The following is a 21226-nucleotide window of genomic DNA, read 5'->3' as shown; positions in this document are numbered from 1 at the left end:
TTTACGGTAGTCACCGGAACGTATGTAGCATCAGAGAGCGGACGTGCCAATGCACAGATAGAGAACGGTCTATGGGAGAGGGGATCAGACCCAATCACCAACTTTACGATTCGTGTTCGTGATATTATACAGTTGCTCAGGAAACTATACGAATACTTATAGCATATATCTTTTATAAATATACTACGTTTATTATATGAAATACATATTTTGAAATTTTATTAGCTCTATTATGAGGCTTGGTGAAGCTTGGAATAAATCTTTGTACTAAAAACTCTCTCGCTATATACACAGTTGATTGATCTTGTAGTTTCTATATACACTTTTAGATTGGTTTCAAAGATCGATATAAGCATGTTAGTCGTGTCTCGTTACGGTGCTAATGAAATTTCAAAATGTTTTTTTAAACGTTCGTTAAATATTCAAATACTTTTGTGGGCAACTGTACGCACAGTTCTGTTAACGAGATCTCTTTTATAGTTTCAAGGATGACTGGTAGACTGCTAGGATAGATCATAGATAATTGCTAACGTTGACGGATTGTAAACCTTGTGCGATGGATACTTTTTGATTAGTCATTAGTGACATTACGGAGTATGGCAATACCCTGTTTGATAGACCATTACTTTGTTACTAGAGCAGGTTTAACGGCTTTGATTATTACGCTGACTTTTAGTTACTGGTTCCTTAGGAAGGGCTTTGTACGCGAATCAGATTTAATTCTTCGCGTGCTATATATTAGTGTGACTATAGGTAATTGAAGTAAAATGTATATCCATAATTGAATCTATTATATATACGTACTCTCCGTAGTAGCATGGACTTTGTAGTTGGACGTTTTGCAATAGATTCAGTTTTAAACTATCGGAATTGACCTCCGCGTTTTCTACAGCCACCGTATTTATTTATTCTATATCTTGTTTTCTCGGTATTAACTTTATAGTATTATCATCGCATTCTTGCGAAATATTTTATAGACCATTGCGCGTCTAATGCCTTTTGTGTCGAAATTCCAGGCATGGAATGCGATTTCTTTGCACCAGCGAATTAATAATGTCACTTCGATGGTTATTCGACACTTCATTTTTATTTTGATTGAGATTTCGTTCGCGTATGTGGACAATGGCAAATAATTCTTACGAATAATGCTAACGATGCAATTCATTCGAGTGTCAACATATTTTTCGTACGTACAGTCGATTATAAAACAATCTGGCCACATTAGGTACTTATAATAGTATGTACAGTCGATCACAAAAGTCTACGTGAACCCATTAAATATAAGATATGTGGTAAAAACGTTAGCTGCACGAATTTTTCAACGAAATTACGGAAAATGATGAAAATGACGAGATTTAGGAAACCTCCCACCCCAAAAAAAAAGAGCAACAAAATTCCAACCTGACAACGCGTTTTAAAAATATTTTTCTCGAGAAAAGTTATAGAACGAAGAAAGAGCTTTGGGTTAATTTTATATAACTCGAAGACTTTTTGAACTCTAATGGCCCACTCGGTTCTTCAACTTCGAAGCTACTTGAACTTTGTAATTTCAAACCTGAAGAAATTCAGTTTTAGGTATAATTCGGCGACTTTTGAAAAGTTTCTAGTCAGACTTTCTTTTTGATTTGTCAAAACTTTGGTCGTATTGTTCGAATCGCTTAAAAAGGTTGCTTAACATGTGCTACCATTGTAACTCTCGTTTAATTGACGTTTATTAACGCGACATCGGCCAATTTGCTAGTAACAAGAAAAGCATGTAAGCCACGATTGCTATACTGCTTATAACGATATAACATGGAGATTTTTTACGTTCAAATGTGCCATCGAATTATCGAGTAAAGTATAATATTTTCTAAGCAATTGATGAAATACGGTCAGTGTTAAATTCATATGTCCATATAGTTCATGCAATCTATATAATCATATGAATTGGAATAAAAACATGGAATAGGTAATATCTAATAACCCATCCATTTCTCGAAGATATTATCACAAATATCAACTCTAACTTAGAAAGCCACCAAATGTTATTTTAGGAGAATCTCAAGGTTTCATAAAAATAAACCTACTATTAAAAAAATAAGAACAATAATCTAAAGAACCTAAAGTAGAGTAGAAATTATCACTGTAAAAAAATAATAATTAATAGTATGTCTTGCAGAATCTGATATATAGCGTAGTACCCAAAATTTTGACAGTAAATTAGTATCGCGGTTCTTGGAAATTAAATAAAAGTAATACAAAGGTGAATTTTAAGTAGCTAAATGGAGAGAAAAGAAAGTAAAGAAAAGCACCGAACATTTGGACGAAACTCGCTGATCGTGAATCGTGAATCGTTCAGAACCGTAATTCTTGCAGAGAGTGGCAATTCCCTCGAATACAATCAACGTAACACTTCTTGAAATTACCATGGCTAACCCGGATTCGCGTACAAGTGAACTTCTTTCAACGACTATGCGCGAATATGTTCCCTATGGAACTGGATGTCTCGTTACGACACCGCTGGTCACATTGGAAAGGAAACCACGAAAGAAACCCATCAACGAGGGAAATAGAGATAGAATAAAACAGAGTCAGATAGATTCGACAAATTTTGATGTAAGGAAATTTCGTATGTATGTCGATGACCACGCATTCAATAAAATAATATTCATACAAAGACGCCAATATTCACATATCGTACATCTACCTCAATGTGGCAAGCGAAAAGACAAAATTGCGTTAGTAGACGAAAGTAGGCCGCACGTGTGACGATGATCAATTTTAATCCTGATTTCAATTTCAAATCATAGCAGATGTTAGGAATTATTCAATACAAGTTGTACACGATACTTCAATGTTAAAACAGTAAGTATTAAGCCCATCACATATTATAACTGCGAAGAAATTATGGCATAAAAGGCAGGCGATGTTAAATAAAGATAAGAAGGAAGAAAGGCGCAATACGCAACATACAATAAAGAAGAAAAGAAGAGAACTAACTCAAGAATTCATCGAAAAAAACTCTTCTTATACCGAATACAAAAAGTATGTAGTATTCTGAAACACGAACCAGGAAGCGTGAACTCACAGAGAAGAAACCAAAAAATATGATACAATCAAACCACATCCAAAAAAGAGTTCACGCAGAGAACCAGAACCAAATGGACAAAAAAAAAATATATATATATATATGTGTGTGTGTGTGTGTATATAACAGAAACGCAAATCAAACATGTCAGTGGCAAAACCAAGTATGTATACAGAAAGAGGGGAACGAAGAAGAAATCGAGAGTAGCGTGGAGAAGGGTGAAAGAACGAGGAGAAAGTCGGGAAAGAAGAAGGAGAGGAGACTGTGCGGCGAATCCTGCTGCGATGGTTTTTGTGTTCTCTTTTGCTCGGCTCGAACATAGGCATGCTCTCGATCCAGAGAGCAGAGCCGCATCTGTGCAACGGTATATCGCTGGTAAACGGGTTCCGTCGGTTCTGAAGTTACCGGTTTCCTTCAGCAGCCAATACCGAGGCCTGTTCACGCAACAGACGCACAGCCACGTGACGAGTTTCTGCTCGAGAGTCCACGCTGAAATTTCTGTTCGACGGTAAGATGACGTTCGAGCGGTAACGGGATTCCCGAATAGTAGTTCGTCAATGTTTGTTTATTTGTAGACGTGGGTGAAATGTGAAAATGATTGCGTCTGACGATTCATTTTCTAGAATGCCTTGTGTACTACGATATACAGTAGAATCCCGTGTAACGGGAGAATGCAAAATGTTTTGAATAACAAAACTGTAATGAACTATTAATCATCGCCCTTTCAACTGTTTCATATTAAACCATCAAGTATGTAACACGAAAACTGAGAAAAATTAAGAAACATAGAAAACATATGTTTTTCAATGAATAAGAAGGATAAAAATGAACGAAGAAAAATGTGGAAACATTAAAAATTGAGCCATTGGTTTAAACTAATTACGAATTTTCGTTTCTACAAACCGCAAACTATAGCGATTATGTACTCGGTAACAGTGATATCGGCGCAGTTCACAAGCTGGCCGAGAATTTTTTCCCGATAAAATCGTGGCATAACGCGATACCATGATTTTACACAGGAAAGCGTAACGATATTATTTTTAACTGCATCACGCTATTTCATGGTATTGCGGTTGTACACGTGCACACAAATACGCACTAGCTTTTATACTGAAATTAAAATTCTGGGCGTTGCTGTACACATAATAGGATTTCCAATTTCTTTGCAATCTTTTAACTATGTCGCAATCAAGCTTAAAACAGCAAGATATTGTAATAAGTTCTTTACTAACGAGGAAATATTATAAAAATATTGCTCCCTTCTATTTTTTAATAAGCGCAACTAATTCAATTTTGCATACTTCTAATCAGACTTTGTTGCGTGATATCCTGTACCTATTTCGTACTAGTGCAGAAACTGAAAATTTCGAACTGGCTTTTTATTCATAAAATGAAGTTATTACAACAAGTATAATACACTGAGTATTTTATATATTCCATGGATTTTTGCGCTTGAAATTTCCCATAGATGTATACAAATTTATTTAAAACCAGCTGTAGATTTTTTCCAAGACCAAAAACAACAATGATTCGCCATTAAAATGCTCGTAATCGGATAAAATTACGACGTTAATTCGCAGGAAATAGAAAGGAGATTCGAAACAGAGAAAGGAAAGAGGAGTCGAGGCAAAACTCGAGGGAAAGTCAAGTATTTCCATGTCGGCTATCCTGACATTTTCGTGTGGAAGAAAACTGATTTTCCTCGGTCTGTCGAGGTGAAACGATTCGCGGAAATTGTCAAGCAGGCATAAATCCGACATCCGGCACCTATATGGCGTATCCACCTCCAAGCCAAGGGTGAACACCTTCTCTTCGCGGTCTCCACTTTTCCCCAACGACGAAATAAAAACATTTTTCAACCTACCAGGCCCCAACTTCTCACGAACATCGACACCATCGGAGCAGTCGACCAGAAAATATAAATCACCGCTTCCCAATTCTTTCTTCTTGTCGAAAATCTTATGCGTCCTTAGTACTTTTATACTCTGAATTCTCTGTTCTATCGAGATCCAGCGGAAAGAATTGGACACCCAATTTAAAAAAAAATGATAAAATTGACCTCTAGATCTCCTCTGCGTCTCTACCTGCGAAGAAACTATCCGTACCATATTGCGTATTTCTTTATACGTAACATATTTAAGTATACCGATTTCTTTTGGTGAAATACGCCAGAAATCCGTTTTATTTCGTTTTATGTTTCCAATTGGACTCTTTTATGCTATCCACGAGAGGTAGAAATTGGCGACGATAACCAGTCCGAGTTTGGCTTATTGTCAGTCAACGAAAATTAAATAACTAACTAACAAGGGTAGCTAATTATAGCTAACGCGAATATGTGTGTAGGTAACAGTACATAAGCCTACGAACATGTACAAGTGTAATAGGATATAAAAATACAATTAAATACGGAAGTAGTTATTAATCTACTTAAATAATAAGTATTTATATTAATATATTAAAATATTTATAATAAAAATATTTGATTATTTAACTTACAAGTAGATTATTTGCGTTTTAGAGCACAATAGTCACAGAGCCAGACATCGATTATTTTGAAAAATAATACTAATAATAATTCGGAAATTGTTTGATATAATGTCCGAAACTTTGGAAACGTGGAGTATTATTATAACCCTTGAGGATGTGTTATAGAAAATTGAGATTCGTGAAAATATAGAGATTCGCGGTAGTATTTTGTTGTTTAAGAAATATAAGTCTTGAAGACGGAACAATTTGTGAACGTTTATGGGTATTTCGTTTAGCTGGAAACGGTGGAATATCTCACGACGAATTAAAGTTATCAAAAAATGTTTTAACAAAAGTTGTTTATAATGGTGTAAATTATTTTTTTCAGGTTCAGTAGCAGGGGAGATTATGAAGCCAGGTTTATTTTTTGTATGGAACCATATATTTTTTAATATTAAGTTGTCCGAAAAGTTTCTTTCGTTTTATGAGAAAATAATAGACGCACATGTACGATTGAAAGTAAAACGTAAATTTTTGGCGAGAAACCTTCGTATCGTAGAAGATTAATCGACAATTATTTACAAAGCGGACGATCTCAAGAATTTCAAAAATCTTGAAATACGTTGTCAAAATCAACGCTCCGAACAACTTTTCCTTGTATGTTACCGTCGCTCGGCTTTAGTTTCCGAAATATTGGCAATATACTTCGGTTCAATTTACATTGCGATTACATTCCATTCCGCTATGGGCATCCTTTTGTATACTTTTATATAAACCAACCTAAGTCATTTTCAATAATCATTTTTAATTGATATAAGAAAGAGAAATTAAGGCATTAGGTTTAATGTAGATAATATTATGTTATTCGAAAAGTTTCTTTCGTTTTATAAGGAAATAATAGACGCACAACGTTTTTCGTTTTATATTATTTTGTCGAATTGCGTACGTTCCATTTTGTTCTGTTGAGATAAACACCGCGACATTTCACAGACTTGGTTTCACGTTTGTATGAAGGTGCACTGTTGAAAAAACACGTTTGCGAAAGAAAGACACTTTACGGACAACCTAATACATTAATCGATCCATTTTGACATTCCCTATTAGTCTATTTGTGTTGAGAAACTACTAGTTTAGCAGGTATTTTAACTTCAATTTGTAAAATTTAAGGTGTGGAAGACAAAGACAACGTAAACACAATAATACCGCTGCGCGTCGTTAAATCGTTCGATTTGGCAAATTAAAGATAAAATATTTGATAATCTAATACTTTTTTTGGTATAAATAGATGAATATTTTTTATAGAAAATTCCGAGATGGATCGATCAATATATTAAGAGATATACGATTCCATTTAAAAAAATGACGTCGCTTTTAAATCTTCTCTATTGCTCGACATGCAAAAAAAACCAATTTGCGTAATGCGATGTCCCCTTTCGAACCAAACAACTTTTGTTAAAACATTTCTTTGATAACTTTAATCCCTCCTGAAATATTCTACCGTTTCCAATTAAAAAAAACGCCCTGTAGAAATCGGATTCTAACGAACTTGAATTTATCTACACGAGATGCTAGGATTAAAATTTCGAAATAACTCGTTATATTATCGATTATAAAATTGTATAAATTAAAGAAAGCGTATATTGGACTTTAATGAATTCAGAGGTATATGTGTAAAGTTCTTCAATCCGAAACCTGTTTCGATGATGCTCTATGCACGATTATGCTGATATCAAACCAGTTTCGATAATGTTCGAATGCTATTACATAATATATACAACTTGTAAACAAATTTCTAATGTTAATGTCATGATCCAACGCCAGTTTATTCAAAAAAGAAGATTCCTACAGAAAGATATCATTATGTGTACACTTTCGATTTATTCTTTTTTACGTGCATCGATTCACCAGCTTCCGAATTTCATTATCAGTTTGAGAACACCTTTTATATTGTTCTTCGTTATACTCGAATTTCTCTACTAAAATACTGTACTAAAATACTAAATACTAAAATACTGTACGATCTTCGACGTAGCTATACATATATAGTTCTATAGCATTTGCGTTCTTTGTATCAGGTTCCGTAATCACAAAGTTGTGACTATCGAGTTCCATAATGTCGATGTTATCTATATCGAATTCCCTGACCCAGGGTCGTTATTAGATCCTGTGGCCTATGGTCTATGTCTATACTATAGACCATAAACTCTATGGTATAGGAATTATGCGTATCAAATTTCAAGATAGTCATTCATAGGTTAAATGTCAAATCCATTCAAAATCTAAAAAGAACATTTCCAATCATAAACGGTATGATCATGCTCCAGTTTCTTTAAAAATTAGCAAAAAATTTATAAAATGATGTCTTTACGTCTCTCGTCTGTTGCAACAATGGCATAATTAAAAATTTACGATCTTAGAGTTATTAACGTAAAAGCGGTTGTTCTTTGTACCTTTTGTGAATTGAATTCTGTAAGCTTCCAAAACCTACCAAGTTGTCATCGCCGTAGTAAATACTCGTCGACGTGAAGCTTCTTCGGAAAGTTATTACATTTTCCACGCTAGGAAATGTCACGTTACATTTTTCTATTATTTTCTGTTCGCCAGCCACGCGTACGAACAACTGTTTACCATTAGTCTCAAGGCGATTGTAAAACATCCGCGTGTAATTCGGACGAAATTATTTTAGTGTTTGAAATGGTCGCAGGAACCATATAGTCTGTATCGCCTTCCGGTTTCCTTCGTTTTCTTTTCCTTAAAACTCGACTCGGAGGAACAGTTTCGCAATGGTTGCGCAGTTCGACTCTCGCTCTCGACGCGAAGTACCTGCACTTTGGCTTATTGGGTTATCCCCTGGGTAATGCTATTCTAACTATTGAATTTCACTCGAAAAGTGCCAGTATTTAAGTTTATATTCGAGCACGTTTGAACATGTTCGTCATTGTTGCTTAGAAAAATAACCGTCTCTCCCTTTACGTTGAATTTGCATTTGTAGAAAGATAAAACGATAGACGATAAATGATCTTTTATATAACACGTAGGAACCTGTAATTTACAAATTTGATTTTGCTCGATTGAAGTTTAAATCCTCTAACTAGAAAAATAGTAAATTCATAATATAAAGAACTTTGTAAGATTCATAAAATTTCCCTAATAATATCGATTAGATGGAGGAGAAGGGTCTTATAAAGCGTAGCATAAAAGAGAAATGTAGACAAATAGGTATGCCGAGATACCTGGGCGGCACCCACACGTGAGAAACACGAAATCCTTTCTCTGAACGGCCTCGCCTTAATATTACATCCACGAGTGAACTTTTCTGGAGCAAACGAGACACATTGCCGTACCAACGTCCTATATAGCAACAACGACCATCAAAACACGTTTAAATCGATTCCCCACCATATTCGATACGGTGATTGTAGATATCCAATGCCTTCTAGATAGACCTCTCCCATCTAGAGAGCTGTCCACAGCTCCTTTTGCTACGATAGACAAAGAAGGATCGAGCAAGTAACGGGCAAAGTTACTAGGCAACGTTCGTGATCCATAGAACCTCGAATGTTTCTCATTATTTAATACAACAGAGTTTAAGAAGGATAAAACTTACGTAGAACAAAATGTAGATGGACCGTAGCTTTTATAGTACACATTTACTTATTACCATACCGTCAAATGGAAGAGAAATTTGCATGAATGAAACGCTGGATACAATCTTTATATTCGTCTAATTGCATTCTGTATATCCACAAACGTTTCGACTTCGAATTTCCATAAATCTGATGATATAAAGTTTAGAGATTCAAAGGAAACAATTCCATTGTAACGTGGAAACTCGTGAATCATCAGAAGTCTTTGACGATCAATGTAAATCGTTCATCTTTTGTCTTTTAGAAGGAACAATAAAATGAAAGCTTGAATACAAATCGACGATCGTGAATACCAATTTCATTTCGTTTCCGTTTTCTCCGCCGTGAGTATAGAATAACATAAATAAACGGAAATTTAATGCAAACGCGGAATAAAGAATGCAAACATGATTGTTATCGATTAAAACGATACAACATACCATGATATTTATCATTGTATTTTTGTAAGTTATTTGTTAGCTAGTTTGCTAGTTATTAATTGAATTAACCAGTTGAATTAACTTATAAAAGATAAAATAATATTTTTCTATTACTTTCAAGCTTTACTTTTTATTTCTGAAAGAAAAATGCTTCTTCCAGCCGTCTTACGATAATAAATCGATTGTTTATCGTAAAAATGTCGTTCTTACACTCACGATTTGTAACGAACACATCAATCGTAAAATCGCAACAATTTCTGAACGAAAGACAAACGACCTAAACGTTAAAAAGCAGCAAACTATCGATATCGTTGCCCCAAAAGAGTCGTCAATCGTCGAAACGAGTCACATAACACAAAACTCGTTGACCTCAAAACTGCGCAAAATAAATACCGCGGAATACAAAAAAAAGGGTGAGTCAAATCACTAACGATAAAATGTGACGAAATTTCACCGAGAGCAAAACCACGCAGCGCGCGATCAAAGAAACCTACATTTAACACGCTTTCGCGTTAATTCCTGCATCCGTCCACCATTTTTCAAGCTGACTGACGATTACGCGGTAGCCATTCGAAACTGAATGTTTAAAATCCATGACGCGAGTGTCGGAAATTTCGCTTTGAAAATTTCCTAGTATGAATGACTCTTAAGAATAAATATTTCATATCGATTATTGTTTAACAATGTGTGTTCGTGAGTTTTACGGGTGAACACTTGACAATTAAAAACGAATCGAAAAAGCACAATCATTGAAATTGTATATAAGCATCCTTTGGACTGTGATCATCTATCTAGTTGTAGATTTTTCAAGAGAGAAAAAAATTTCATCTATCAGTGGAATCCGGCGTAGTTTTGAACAATCAAACACACGAATCAAATTATTATTCGAAGCTAGGTGCGTCTTACAACAAGTGAAAAAGCTGCAAACTTTCTATCTGCAACAAAGCACACGAATGCAAAAAAAGGCCATCTAGGATACATTTGGATATTTACGACGAAAAACTCAAGAACGGAGAACAAATGGGAAAAAAAATAGTTGAACCGCGAGCGCAAACATAGCTCGTTGCAATGATCGCGATGCATCCGAAACAAATAGAAGCCGCATTTGCCAGAAACTGGTAATAAACTTCCATCTCATGACGCATTTACGTCCCAACAACACACCGTTCTTCTACCTCTTCGATACTCCTCCGCTCTTTTTTCGCCCTTTTGTTTCGCTCTTTTGTTCGCCAACCTATCGCGCAGTTCAACATGGAAAAGAATCGCGCCGATAAAACGCTCCGAAAAGAAGCGGAGCACCTAGAGAAATAGAGAGAAAGGATACTTTAACCGTACGTCATCCCTGGTGAGATAAAAACTTTGGCTGCTGGAGAAATGTAGCCTGTGTGCAGGTTCTACCAGTCGAGATGATGGAAATTCCACCAAACGCCGCGAGGAGTCGTGGAAAACGCGGAAATTATCGTGGTTCCACGAAGATTTAGGCACATAATAGAGCGAAACTGCTTCAATATTTAGCATTGGTAACTTTCCATCCACATATTGTATGAAACGTATGAAACATTTTGAAATTTCATTAGCATTGTAATGAAATACGATTAGAATGATTATACTGAACAAAGAAATCGATTTAAAAATGTATGTAGAAGTTTTTTCGAAATTAAATAAACGAAGATACAGATGGTTACTCTAAATTTTAATCATCAACAGTATGGCAAAACATGATGTTATTTTATTCGTATATTATTTGGCATATCGAATGCGAAATGTTTAATGCTCCTATTTGGGAACATAGAAGATTAAGGTTTTCGGTTTATCGAGAGGATAATAGTAAGGATAGTAATAATAAATGATAGTAAACGTAATACTATTTGCGGATAGTACCGGTGGTTTGGTTACCTGAGTGCGTGGAAATTGTAGATATTAATATTTACTACGCTGGAGGCATAATGAAAATTCAACGTCTACTGCTAGCAGAGATATGAATAATTCAGACATTATTAATTCGTTGTCTTGTAACGTGGAATTACATTTATATATCGACCACAGGTTAAATAGTGGCAAGGATTAATCATGATAAAATTTAATTTTAATTTGAATTACGATATCAAAATATAAATTTTTCTGTATATGTATCTACGTCAATTTTACTTCGTCGCGATATTTGATTTTGCATTTAATTCTCTTACTGATCATTTGAATCTTTGTTTTATGATTTTCCTCCAATCACAAACTACACAGTCTAAGATCATTAATTAAATTAAAATTTTTAACTTAAATTTTTAGGACAAAATCGACTTATAATTATCGAAATGCTATAAATAATATAGGTAACACCTATAATAATAGAGGTATAATAATAACACCTATAATCAATAATATAGAGCTAATTATTAAGAATTCGTATTATGTCATTATATATTATCGTAACATCAGATTATAGAAAATACATACCTACCACAGATACGTTTTCTAGAAATGTATATTTTTCTCCATTAAATACAGGTGCTGCACGCAGAAAAATACACAAAATACAGACTGATTGGCCCGGTATACAGCAGCGAAAAATTGAATAGCGAAACATCCAAAAACCTTGACAAATGGACGAAGATACGAGCGGTGGAAAATATCGGACGCAATTCATGCCAGCAGTAAACTTAATTCCAATGGTTTTTTATTCAGTTGTTGGCATAACAAGGGTCGCAAATTAGTTGGAGTCACGAAATATCTCCCCTGATAGTTGACACGATGAATTTTTTCCCAATCGAACAACGAAAAGGGATGCGGCGTCCAGTGGCTGCATAAAAGTGTAGCCGCAAACGAACGCAGTTTGACGGTCACAAAAGTCAGAATCACGAATGCAGATCGTGAAATTCGCACACTCTATACATAGCTACACGCTATACAGGCGGACGAAAGTATTCGAACACTTTTAGATACGTTTCATGAATTGTATTATATGTGTCGCACTTTTACGTCTTGAAATTTTATTACCACTGTTGCGAAACTCGAATATCAGAGTTAATGAGACGTTCTTACAAAATTGCAACGATTATAACGATTAAAACGTTCAAACTCGATTTTCCTAAAGTCGTTATTTCTACGTTATATCGTTATTCCACCGAATAAGCTGTACTGTTGCGAAAGAGGATTTTTAATACTCAAATCAAGTATTATAGAGAACATTCAGCAACAAATTGTATACAGTTTAACGATCGCAAAAGCTTGGATCGGGAATGCAAATCGTGAAATTTGTAGTAGCTATATGGAAGCTAAACGTGATATATAGTTTGAGGATCATGAGACTTTTAGGTGGCGATAACCGTTCCGGTTCGCACAGCGGCCTGGTTTGAAGCAGCTGTAAAATTTTTTCGATGCGATCGTCATCGAGGGCCGCGAACGATACTTTGCGAAACGCTCGTGGAAAGGACACTGTGATCCGGTGATAGCACGCGTCCATTACACCCGCGTGTAAAAATGCTATTACTTTTTGTGGTAAAAGTATGTATCGTATAGGGTGTCTCGAAAAAATAGAGAAACGAATTTTCCAAGTCCTCTCGGTACTAAATGCTTTCGCATTGTATTCTGTTCTGTGCGAAAACGAAACGACCGAAATGTATTATATATTTTCTGAATGGCGAGATATATTATTCGTAAAATAGGAGAAGAAAAATGTTTGTTGTTTGGAAGTGCATAATGGTTAATAATGAAAGTTCGCTATAACTGTATTTAACTAGCCGTATTTTAAACCTTGATCTAGCTAATGCAGGTAATTAGTGTCCTTCCCTTGGAATAATTATCGGCACAAGTTTTTATGCCTTCGCCCTATCCGCTCCATTTAACAAACTGATGTCTGACCTTAACTAATCCGAAGTTTAAAGTTGCTGCTTGCGTTGCGTTGGTCGATGTACATTCACCAGCGCTATAGTTTAGTTTCACGGCAATTTTATGGATAAAATTTAACTGACAATTTTGTTTCGTTGTGTTTGAAAAAGTTTCGAAAGTTTCTTTATAAAGTTGGCGCAAGAGAATAACGAAGGTTACACGGTTAATAAATAGACGATTTCTTAATGCACAGATTATTTCAAGCGATAAAAATAATATTTAAGAAGCGATTAACTGATTCGTAGTAAGACTTGGAATAAGAATGAATAATATAAAGTAAAGAGAAGGTAAATCGTATGAAGGGATCCTCGACTGTCATGGATTATTCAACAGCATTAAGATGAATAATTAGAGTTGGCAGAAAAGTGCAGGTGATTAAAGTAAGTTCGATGGTCAAGGTTAATAAACTATCGAATACCGATACGCCAAGTCTCTGAGAACCGTGTAACGAGCCATTCCTCTTAATTCCTCCCACGGGACTACTTCCACACTATTACAATAACTACTTTGGAACAATAGCGGCGAACAGAACACATTCTCAAAATTGAGCAATGCTATACGCACTATTCCCTAGCATCTCCTGATAACTACCGATAGAAAGAGTTTATCATTGGAAACATATAACATCAACTATAAATAGAATGAATGGAAATTATGAAATCACAAGCACGATAATAATGTAAGGGCTTCACGATGTTATATTGCGTTCATAATACGGATTATGTGTTATTACATATTTAATATTTAATGAAACTCGAGTATTCGAAAATTCGAAAGTTGGGATTTTTTTAGTTTGAAAGAGAAATTTGAAGACGTAAGAATTTGTTCAAGTATCTGAATAGTTGTTTACAGATTTTTGAAATTTAACGAAAACTCGAACCGCACACATAGGTAAGAAATATCTTGGGATTAGTATTAGTAACCTTTGGTATTGAATTTCATTAAAATTTCTAAGTACATATTGAACTTGGTTTCATTTTTCACATTGGTACACGCGAATCGTGAAACAAGCCACGATAAAACTTCTAGAGCTCGAACGTTATCACGAGAAAGATTGTTTTTATCGCAATCTGCGTAACGCGTAACTACCAGAAAAACTTTTAATTGTGAAATAGCCAAAGTGTCCTATAAGTTTTTTTAATAGTCGAAACAACACGAGCATCGAGTTGGAAACACGCGAAAGTAAAACCTGAAACCTGTTATCAAAACTATGTCAATCCGTGGCGATAACCGCAAAACTTTTGTAATGAATTTAGATCGTGGCGTTTTTGAATCGTGCTGAGTTGAACACGCACGAATAATGGGCTTAAATTATGTAGTTAATCGAGACCGCTTGAACTGAAGTGACTGAAAGACGACGACCAAGATAAAGTCTCTCAAAGAGCTCCATTGATAATCGCGTTTTTCGTTTATATCTTGATTTTAAATCTGTCTCGCCAATGCGTGATGTTTGAAATCTCCAAAATATTATTAAACAGCGCTATATATAAAATATTGAGAAAGAAATGCATTCTCAATTTGTTGTTCATTTCGTGTTCAATGGAAATACAATTTACAAAAGCCATTAAGTCGACAAACGAAAATTGATTTTAAATTGTATCGCGTCCGTTACAGTAAAATTTGTCAAACAGATGTAAAAGTTAATTAGAATATTAAGCAGTAGCTTTCTCATTTCACTAAACAAATACTCGATTGATGTTCAATTCTCCAAAAATAGTTACAAATTTCGAGGTAAATGGCTACTTGAGAGATAGTGCTCGCAACATCATCACCCTTTTCTGGTCTTCGATTTATGGAGCTGATCAATGTGGTTTGCCACTCATCCCATAAGAAAAGTCAATCATTCCATTTTAGCATGCTAACGGCGAGATATAAAAAGAAAGATCGAGACTCACCTGTCCATAGTTGTCGAAACCATACTTGGCGGCAATTTCTGCGGCGACATCCGGTCCATCCGGAATGTAAACTGCGAACTGGTTGCTGAAAATCGGCGTAGGTCGCGACCGTGGTCCAGGTTCCGACTTTACCAACAGAGCACCGATCAACACCACTAACAACACGCACAACGAACCGCCCTGAACGATGATCATCTCGTCGTCGCCGAATGGACAAGATATGTTATACTACTATTCTTTAAACACCGCGTACTTCTTTACTTTTTTTACCCCGTTACTTCGCGTTACGAATTCCGATTCGCCTATCGAAACTATAATATTTTCAAACGTCGAGGATCCGCGAGCAGAATACGCAATTCGAGAATATTAAATTTCCGTGAAATCCAGCGGGAGTGGAGAATCTTCACTTAATTTCCGTATACCATTGCCACGAATGTTTCACCGCATCCGAATGACACGAAGGAAAAGGATAAAGAGAAAAAAAAAAGACGTTGAATACGTCAAAATGGTGACGCGCGACACGACACTAACGGAACGATCTCGACTCTGAATTCTTCGGTCGTTGCTGTTCTTATCTGCAACCAAGAAATAGAGAGAGAGAATTAATAGTACGATTGAAAAAAAAGTGACCAGCATTCAAGTCACGACGCCAGAAGGATGTCATCGGGATGTTTGCGGTTTAACGATGTTAATTATTATCAAAAAGATCCTCCCCGAGTTTTGTACACATGCTGAATTTTATATCGACATTTCTGAAGCTTAATTAATAAAAATATGAAAGAATTTTTATGCGCGACTTCACGTTTCAATATCAGGTATATACAAAAATTTTGATATAACATTAAAAGTCTTCCTGTTTTGTTGAAACGTCTAAATAAACTTTCCTGAGAGAAGCTCGTATAACAGGAATGTTGTAGTAGCCTGTAACAAAACACGGCGGTCAGCGCTTAAATTACAATGCATTTAAAACGATCGCGCAAAAGAACCACGAACGGAACAGCAATTTAAAAATTGAAAACCAATAAAATGTTTCCTTGTACTTCACTCGTGTCGTCGCAAAAGACATACAAGAAAAGGCTCGATAAAATCAAGCGCTTCCACGATGGTCTCGGCTCCTCCCGCCCACGTTCTCTTTTGCCACGTACAGAGCAGAGAGCGTCCTTCGAAGGATTTCGAAAACTATATTAAAGTCATCCATGAAACTCCCTGGATTCTGTGTATCTCCATAGAATCGGAATAGAGAGACGCGACATGATAACGGGTGAATTATCACAAACAGGGTATCCGAATATTCGGATATTAGAATTTGAAAGACAGCACGCGTGGAATACCAAAAGTGTGTGTAGTTTCATGAGAGAAATGATTGAAAAAATTATTGGTCGTAAATACCTATAATACTAACACAAGTGGCTGCAAAAATTATTGGCCATTGGCATGTGCCTTTACTTTCCAATATACGACAGTGTGTTATCATATACATTCCATTTTCATAGCATTAAATTCTAGTTATATGAAACCTACTAATAAATGATACAAAATTTAATATACCAACCTAACTGATTGGATCTAATCGGTTAATAAATAAGAAGATACTATAGCAAATAAAGTGTGTACCAATAATTGATGAATGGCGTATATTCAATATCAGAATATGAATTTAATACGTTATTCCCTGTTTAAAAAAAAAAAAACGAGTTTTTTTGGAAAATCACACCTTACAGAGGAAAATTGGTTTTGTATAACTGCTGGAAATATTGGAGTTTTGCTATAGATACTATCCACACGCATTTTATAAATGCCGCAATCTACATATGTCGCAGTCCACTGAAGCCGATGCTACACATCCGAAAACCATTTTTCATTTGCAGCGAAAAAAAACATTGTGCAAACATATCAAACCCTGGTGCGGAACCTCACTAAAATTTAAATTTCCCGCTTGTAAATATTCTTTTAATAATCCTGTCCGTATGAACCTGTTTTTGTAGGATAAATTTCAAAATATGAATATTCGATCGAATATATGCAAATGATTTATGTCTCTAATGGAAATTAGATCACTGTACATCAAACATGAGAACGAAAGTTTTCATCAAAATAAAAAACCATGAAAAACTAACACCTGACTGTCGCTTTTAAGCATTATATAAGAAGAGAAATTGCAGTCGAGTCACTTTTACCCATCAGAATTGACAAGAACTCTCACGATGCCACGTATGATGCCTTCGTACGTAACGTTAAGCATCAAGATACTTTTTATAGACACAACATACTAATGCCGACTAACGAATATGATCAGCTTTCCATGTTCCTTATTTACTACGGTTTCTACCACTAAATATTATACCTGTCAGATACACACTCCTATTCGTACAAGCCAAACGAACAAGCAAGGTTTAAACAAATACCATGTAACTTTGAGGAACAAACGTTGAACCGTACCAACGAACCAATAACCAGAGCGTTACTTAACCAGTACATAATCGGATCACTGACAGAACTTAGCGTTATGCTTGGCGTCGATGACGTCAAGATTCAGATATTTTTAACCCGCACAATACCAATCTACAAGAGAAAATCTACAATGTTTGCCATTTTATTCTTTCGAAAATTTCTGAAAAATAACGTTACACGTGTAATAGCGTATAGCACAGATTACTTCAAACATGGTTATCGAACTCCAATACGTTTCAGGTAGGTTCGAACTTTCAAATATTAAAAGAACTAGTTTTATCTATTTTTGAAAAACTCGAAGCTACGAGAATCTGCAGAACGCACATAATACACAGGAATTTCGCGTAAAATGCAATGACTTGATAATGAGTTCAATCGGGAGACAAGATTGCGGAACGATTAACCAGGATTGATAAGCGTCTCGTGATTCCGCGAATGCCACACAAAGAAGGGAACGACGTCGCCAACCGTTCGAATAGAATCTACCAATTTTCTAGCAATTAACCACCGGCAATGTTCTTCCCATTCGCAGCAGCAAAATAGAATTCTACGAAAGGATTGTTCGCGCAAAACCGAGCACCAGCAAAATTCTTTCGACGATCGAATTTAAATAGCGTGTAAAGAACACGAGTGAAGAATAAAGAAGAAGAAAGCTTAGCGAAGAAATCGAGAAGGAAAAAAGCAATGAAATATTCGTCCGATACTTTTTCTTGCGAAAATCTCTTCTTAGCGGAAAATTTTTATTCAAGTTCAAATATGAACATTTATGAAATATTTCTCCGTGTATCTTTGCTTTTTGCTTCCTATTTCACATTGAGTGAGTTCACATATAGTGAAAAAAGCGCCGACTTATGTTTGTTAAAATACGTTAGCACTCGTAATTCGTCTATTAACCACCGCAGTTCTTCGTATCTTCTCATTTCTTCTTTAAACTGCTTGTAAGTGGTTTTTGTCTGAACTCTAGCCACATTTTTCGGGTATTTATCGTGCGACAGGTTCATTCTCGTGTATTCTATCTCACATATTTATCTTTTATAGCGCTATGTATATCATCCTGTCATACACTGTGCTTTATAGAGGAATTTCATCATCGTTGGAGAAACGAACGATGAAAAATCTTTTAACCCTCCGGCATTTAACGAGCCATAGTATTTTCATATTCATCCTAGGCTAGTTTATACAATCTTGTGTAAAAATCTTGGGCCACCTACCAAACACTTGCGTTTTGTTTTTATTTTTTCGCGAATGAATATAAAAATACTCGATGTTAATTCAAATCCTCTGATGATTAAATGTTCTTTTTAATGAATATCTAACATTTTCCCGGAAGTAGCTATCTTCGAAACATCGAATATTACACTCGCATATAATTGCGAGCAGTTTTCAAATGAAACCAAAATCCACAGTGAACGTGTTAAACAACATATTGGTTGCGTCACAAGGACAAAAAAGTGGGGGAGAATGCTTACGATGGTTCAAGGACCGTAGACAGCATGAGATTTGCAATTCCACGAGTGCTGTTACGTGTAAAATAAAAGCCACCCAAAGCGTCATAATACCACGACAAAATATGAATAGAGATAATATTATACAGGATGTTTAAAAATGAATGCTCCTCGAATGTCAAGTATGAATAAAAAATAAACGTCAATGTACTATTTTCTTTAAAATATATCGAGAATGTGTAATAAAATGAGACTTTTCTAAAAGAAAAATCTCTCGTTCTTTTCTCTCTCTTTTTTTTTTAGAAAACTGTACAAATTTAGTTTCTCGTTAAAATTAATCATATTTATGCGCAGCACGAAGAGAGATGTAACTGTTTGTAGTTCAAGAGCTCATTTTACTTTGTTACAAAGCATTGAAAACGCGGTTAAATTGGGGACACACGAACTCCAGCCGACGTGATTTGAATATTGAGTATTCAGACGCTTGAATAGTTCTTTCTTCAAGGCACACAGAACGAGGTATAATTTATGGTGCGACTGGAAAGAGGAGATGATGTGATGTAAAATAGCATAGACAAAATGAAGTTTTTGGTACGGCGAAAAGTTTGGTTCTTTTACAGGATCTATAACGACAGATCTATAACAAACAAAAGTATTATATCATTAAAAGGAATTAATATTTCTTTGCTGTTAAACATCGAAATAATTTGTCGTTTTCTAACACAGTTGTTAAAATGTTGTTTAAATGTTGCACTTACTGTTACAGATTGTTACTGGAAATATTGTTAATAGAAATTAAGTATAACGATAAAACAGCTATGAACGTCGTAGAGCGTTTAGACGATCAATATTATTGTGAATATTATTGGGAATATTATTGTCAATATTATCGTAAGATACCATCTAGACGATCAATGTGTATCGTTTACACAATGCTGAAAACTCTGAAATATCGACAATAATATTGATCGTTTGAACGCTTCTTCAGTGTATGTGTTTTGGTAGAACCTGTACAACATGTTTGTGTACATCTGCGAACAACTGTCTTGCGTACTGAATTCAATTACCGATGACACGCGTACTCACCAAGAAGACGCTGATGACGACAACATCGGACAAACACAGGACGGACAGTTTAGCGACAACTACACTAATGAATACGCGAATGGCGATCCGTACACTTCATTAACATATGCTAACTGTATCAAAAATTACTAGGACGATTCCTTGCGAATTTTAACATTTTATTGTTGAAGATTGATACCAATTTGGTTTCCACTTTTCTTATCGGATAGAGGTTACGATTTTCACGGGAAATTATTTAATAACATCTGTAAGTTGACAAAAAGATTATTAAAAAAAATAACAATTTAAAAACAATTAATTTATAGATGTTAATGAAAAACACTGATAAAGGTAGACTTGCTGGAAACGCGATTTTTGCGTCATATGGAACAATACCGACATTGCAACATTTGCGTCTCTTCTTATTTACCAAGTGAGGAATAACTTAGCGGTGTATTAAATTATGTTTCTTTGATACGAGATATCTCGTTATATTACATTCTAAATATCTTACGTAACGATAATATACAATATGGTAACTTTATTCGAGCTGATTGATATTCACATTTAAATGCGGCTTAGTAGCTTATCGTTCGAAGGAGGACAGTGAAATAAAGAAACGTGAATACACGAAAGAAGGAGAAATCAAATGGATGAGTTAAACGAACGATCTAGACAAAGCTTAAGACGTTAAAGGATGTTTATTTCCTTGCTCGTGGATTTCTCTGAAATATTCCGTCATTATCGTTAAACTCTACTCGCAGCAATGTGGAAATAAATAAGGAAATAACATATCTGATCGAAGATGCATGAAATTAAGATTTATACATAGATAACGCCTGAAGCTGATTTCATTACATAATCTACTTGTCTTTCTGTAACTAAT

The 21226-nt window shown here is 35.2% G+C and overlaps 1 protein-coding gene across 2 annotated transcripts in view; it reads right to left on the bottom strand.

Moving 5' to 3' along the window:
- The window catches only part of LOC100644491 (furin-like protease 2), a 414191-nt gene that overhangs the window by 389775 nt on the left and 3190 nt on the right, over positions 1–21226 (bottom strand). For both annotated transcript variants that reach the window (XM_012313541.3, XM_003398861.4), the window contains exon 2: positions 15380–15954. In XM_012313541.3, the coding sequence (XP_012168931.1) occupies positions 15380–15574 (195 nt within the window). In that variant the 5' untranslated portion in view covers positions 15575–15954. The remainder of the gene's footprint in view (positions 1–15379; positions 15955–21226) is intronic.

This window comes from Bombus terrestris, chromosome 11 (genome assembly GCF_910591885.1).
Source record: "Bombus terrestris chromosome 11, iyBomTerr1.2, whole genome shotgun sequence".
Classification (NCBI taxonomy): Eukaryota; Metazoa; Arthropoda; class Insecta; order Hymenoptera; family Apidae; genus Bombus; species Bombus terrestris.
The sequence above is the reverse complement of the archived record's forward strand: the minus strand, read 5'-3'. Positions and strand labels throughout refer to the sequence as shown.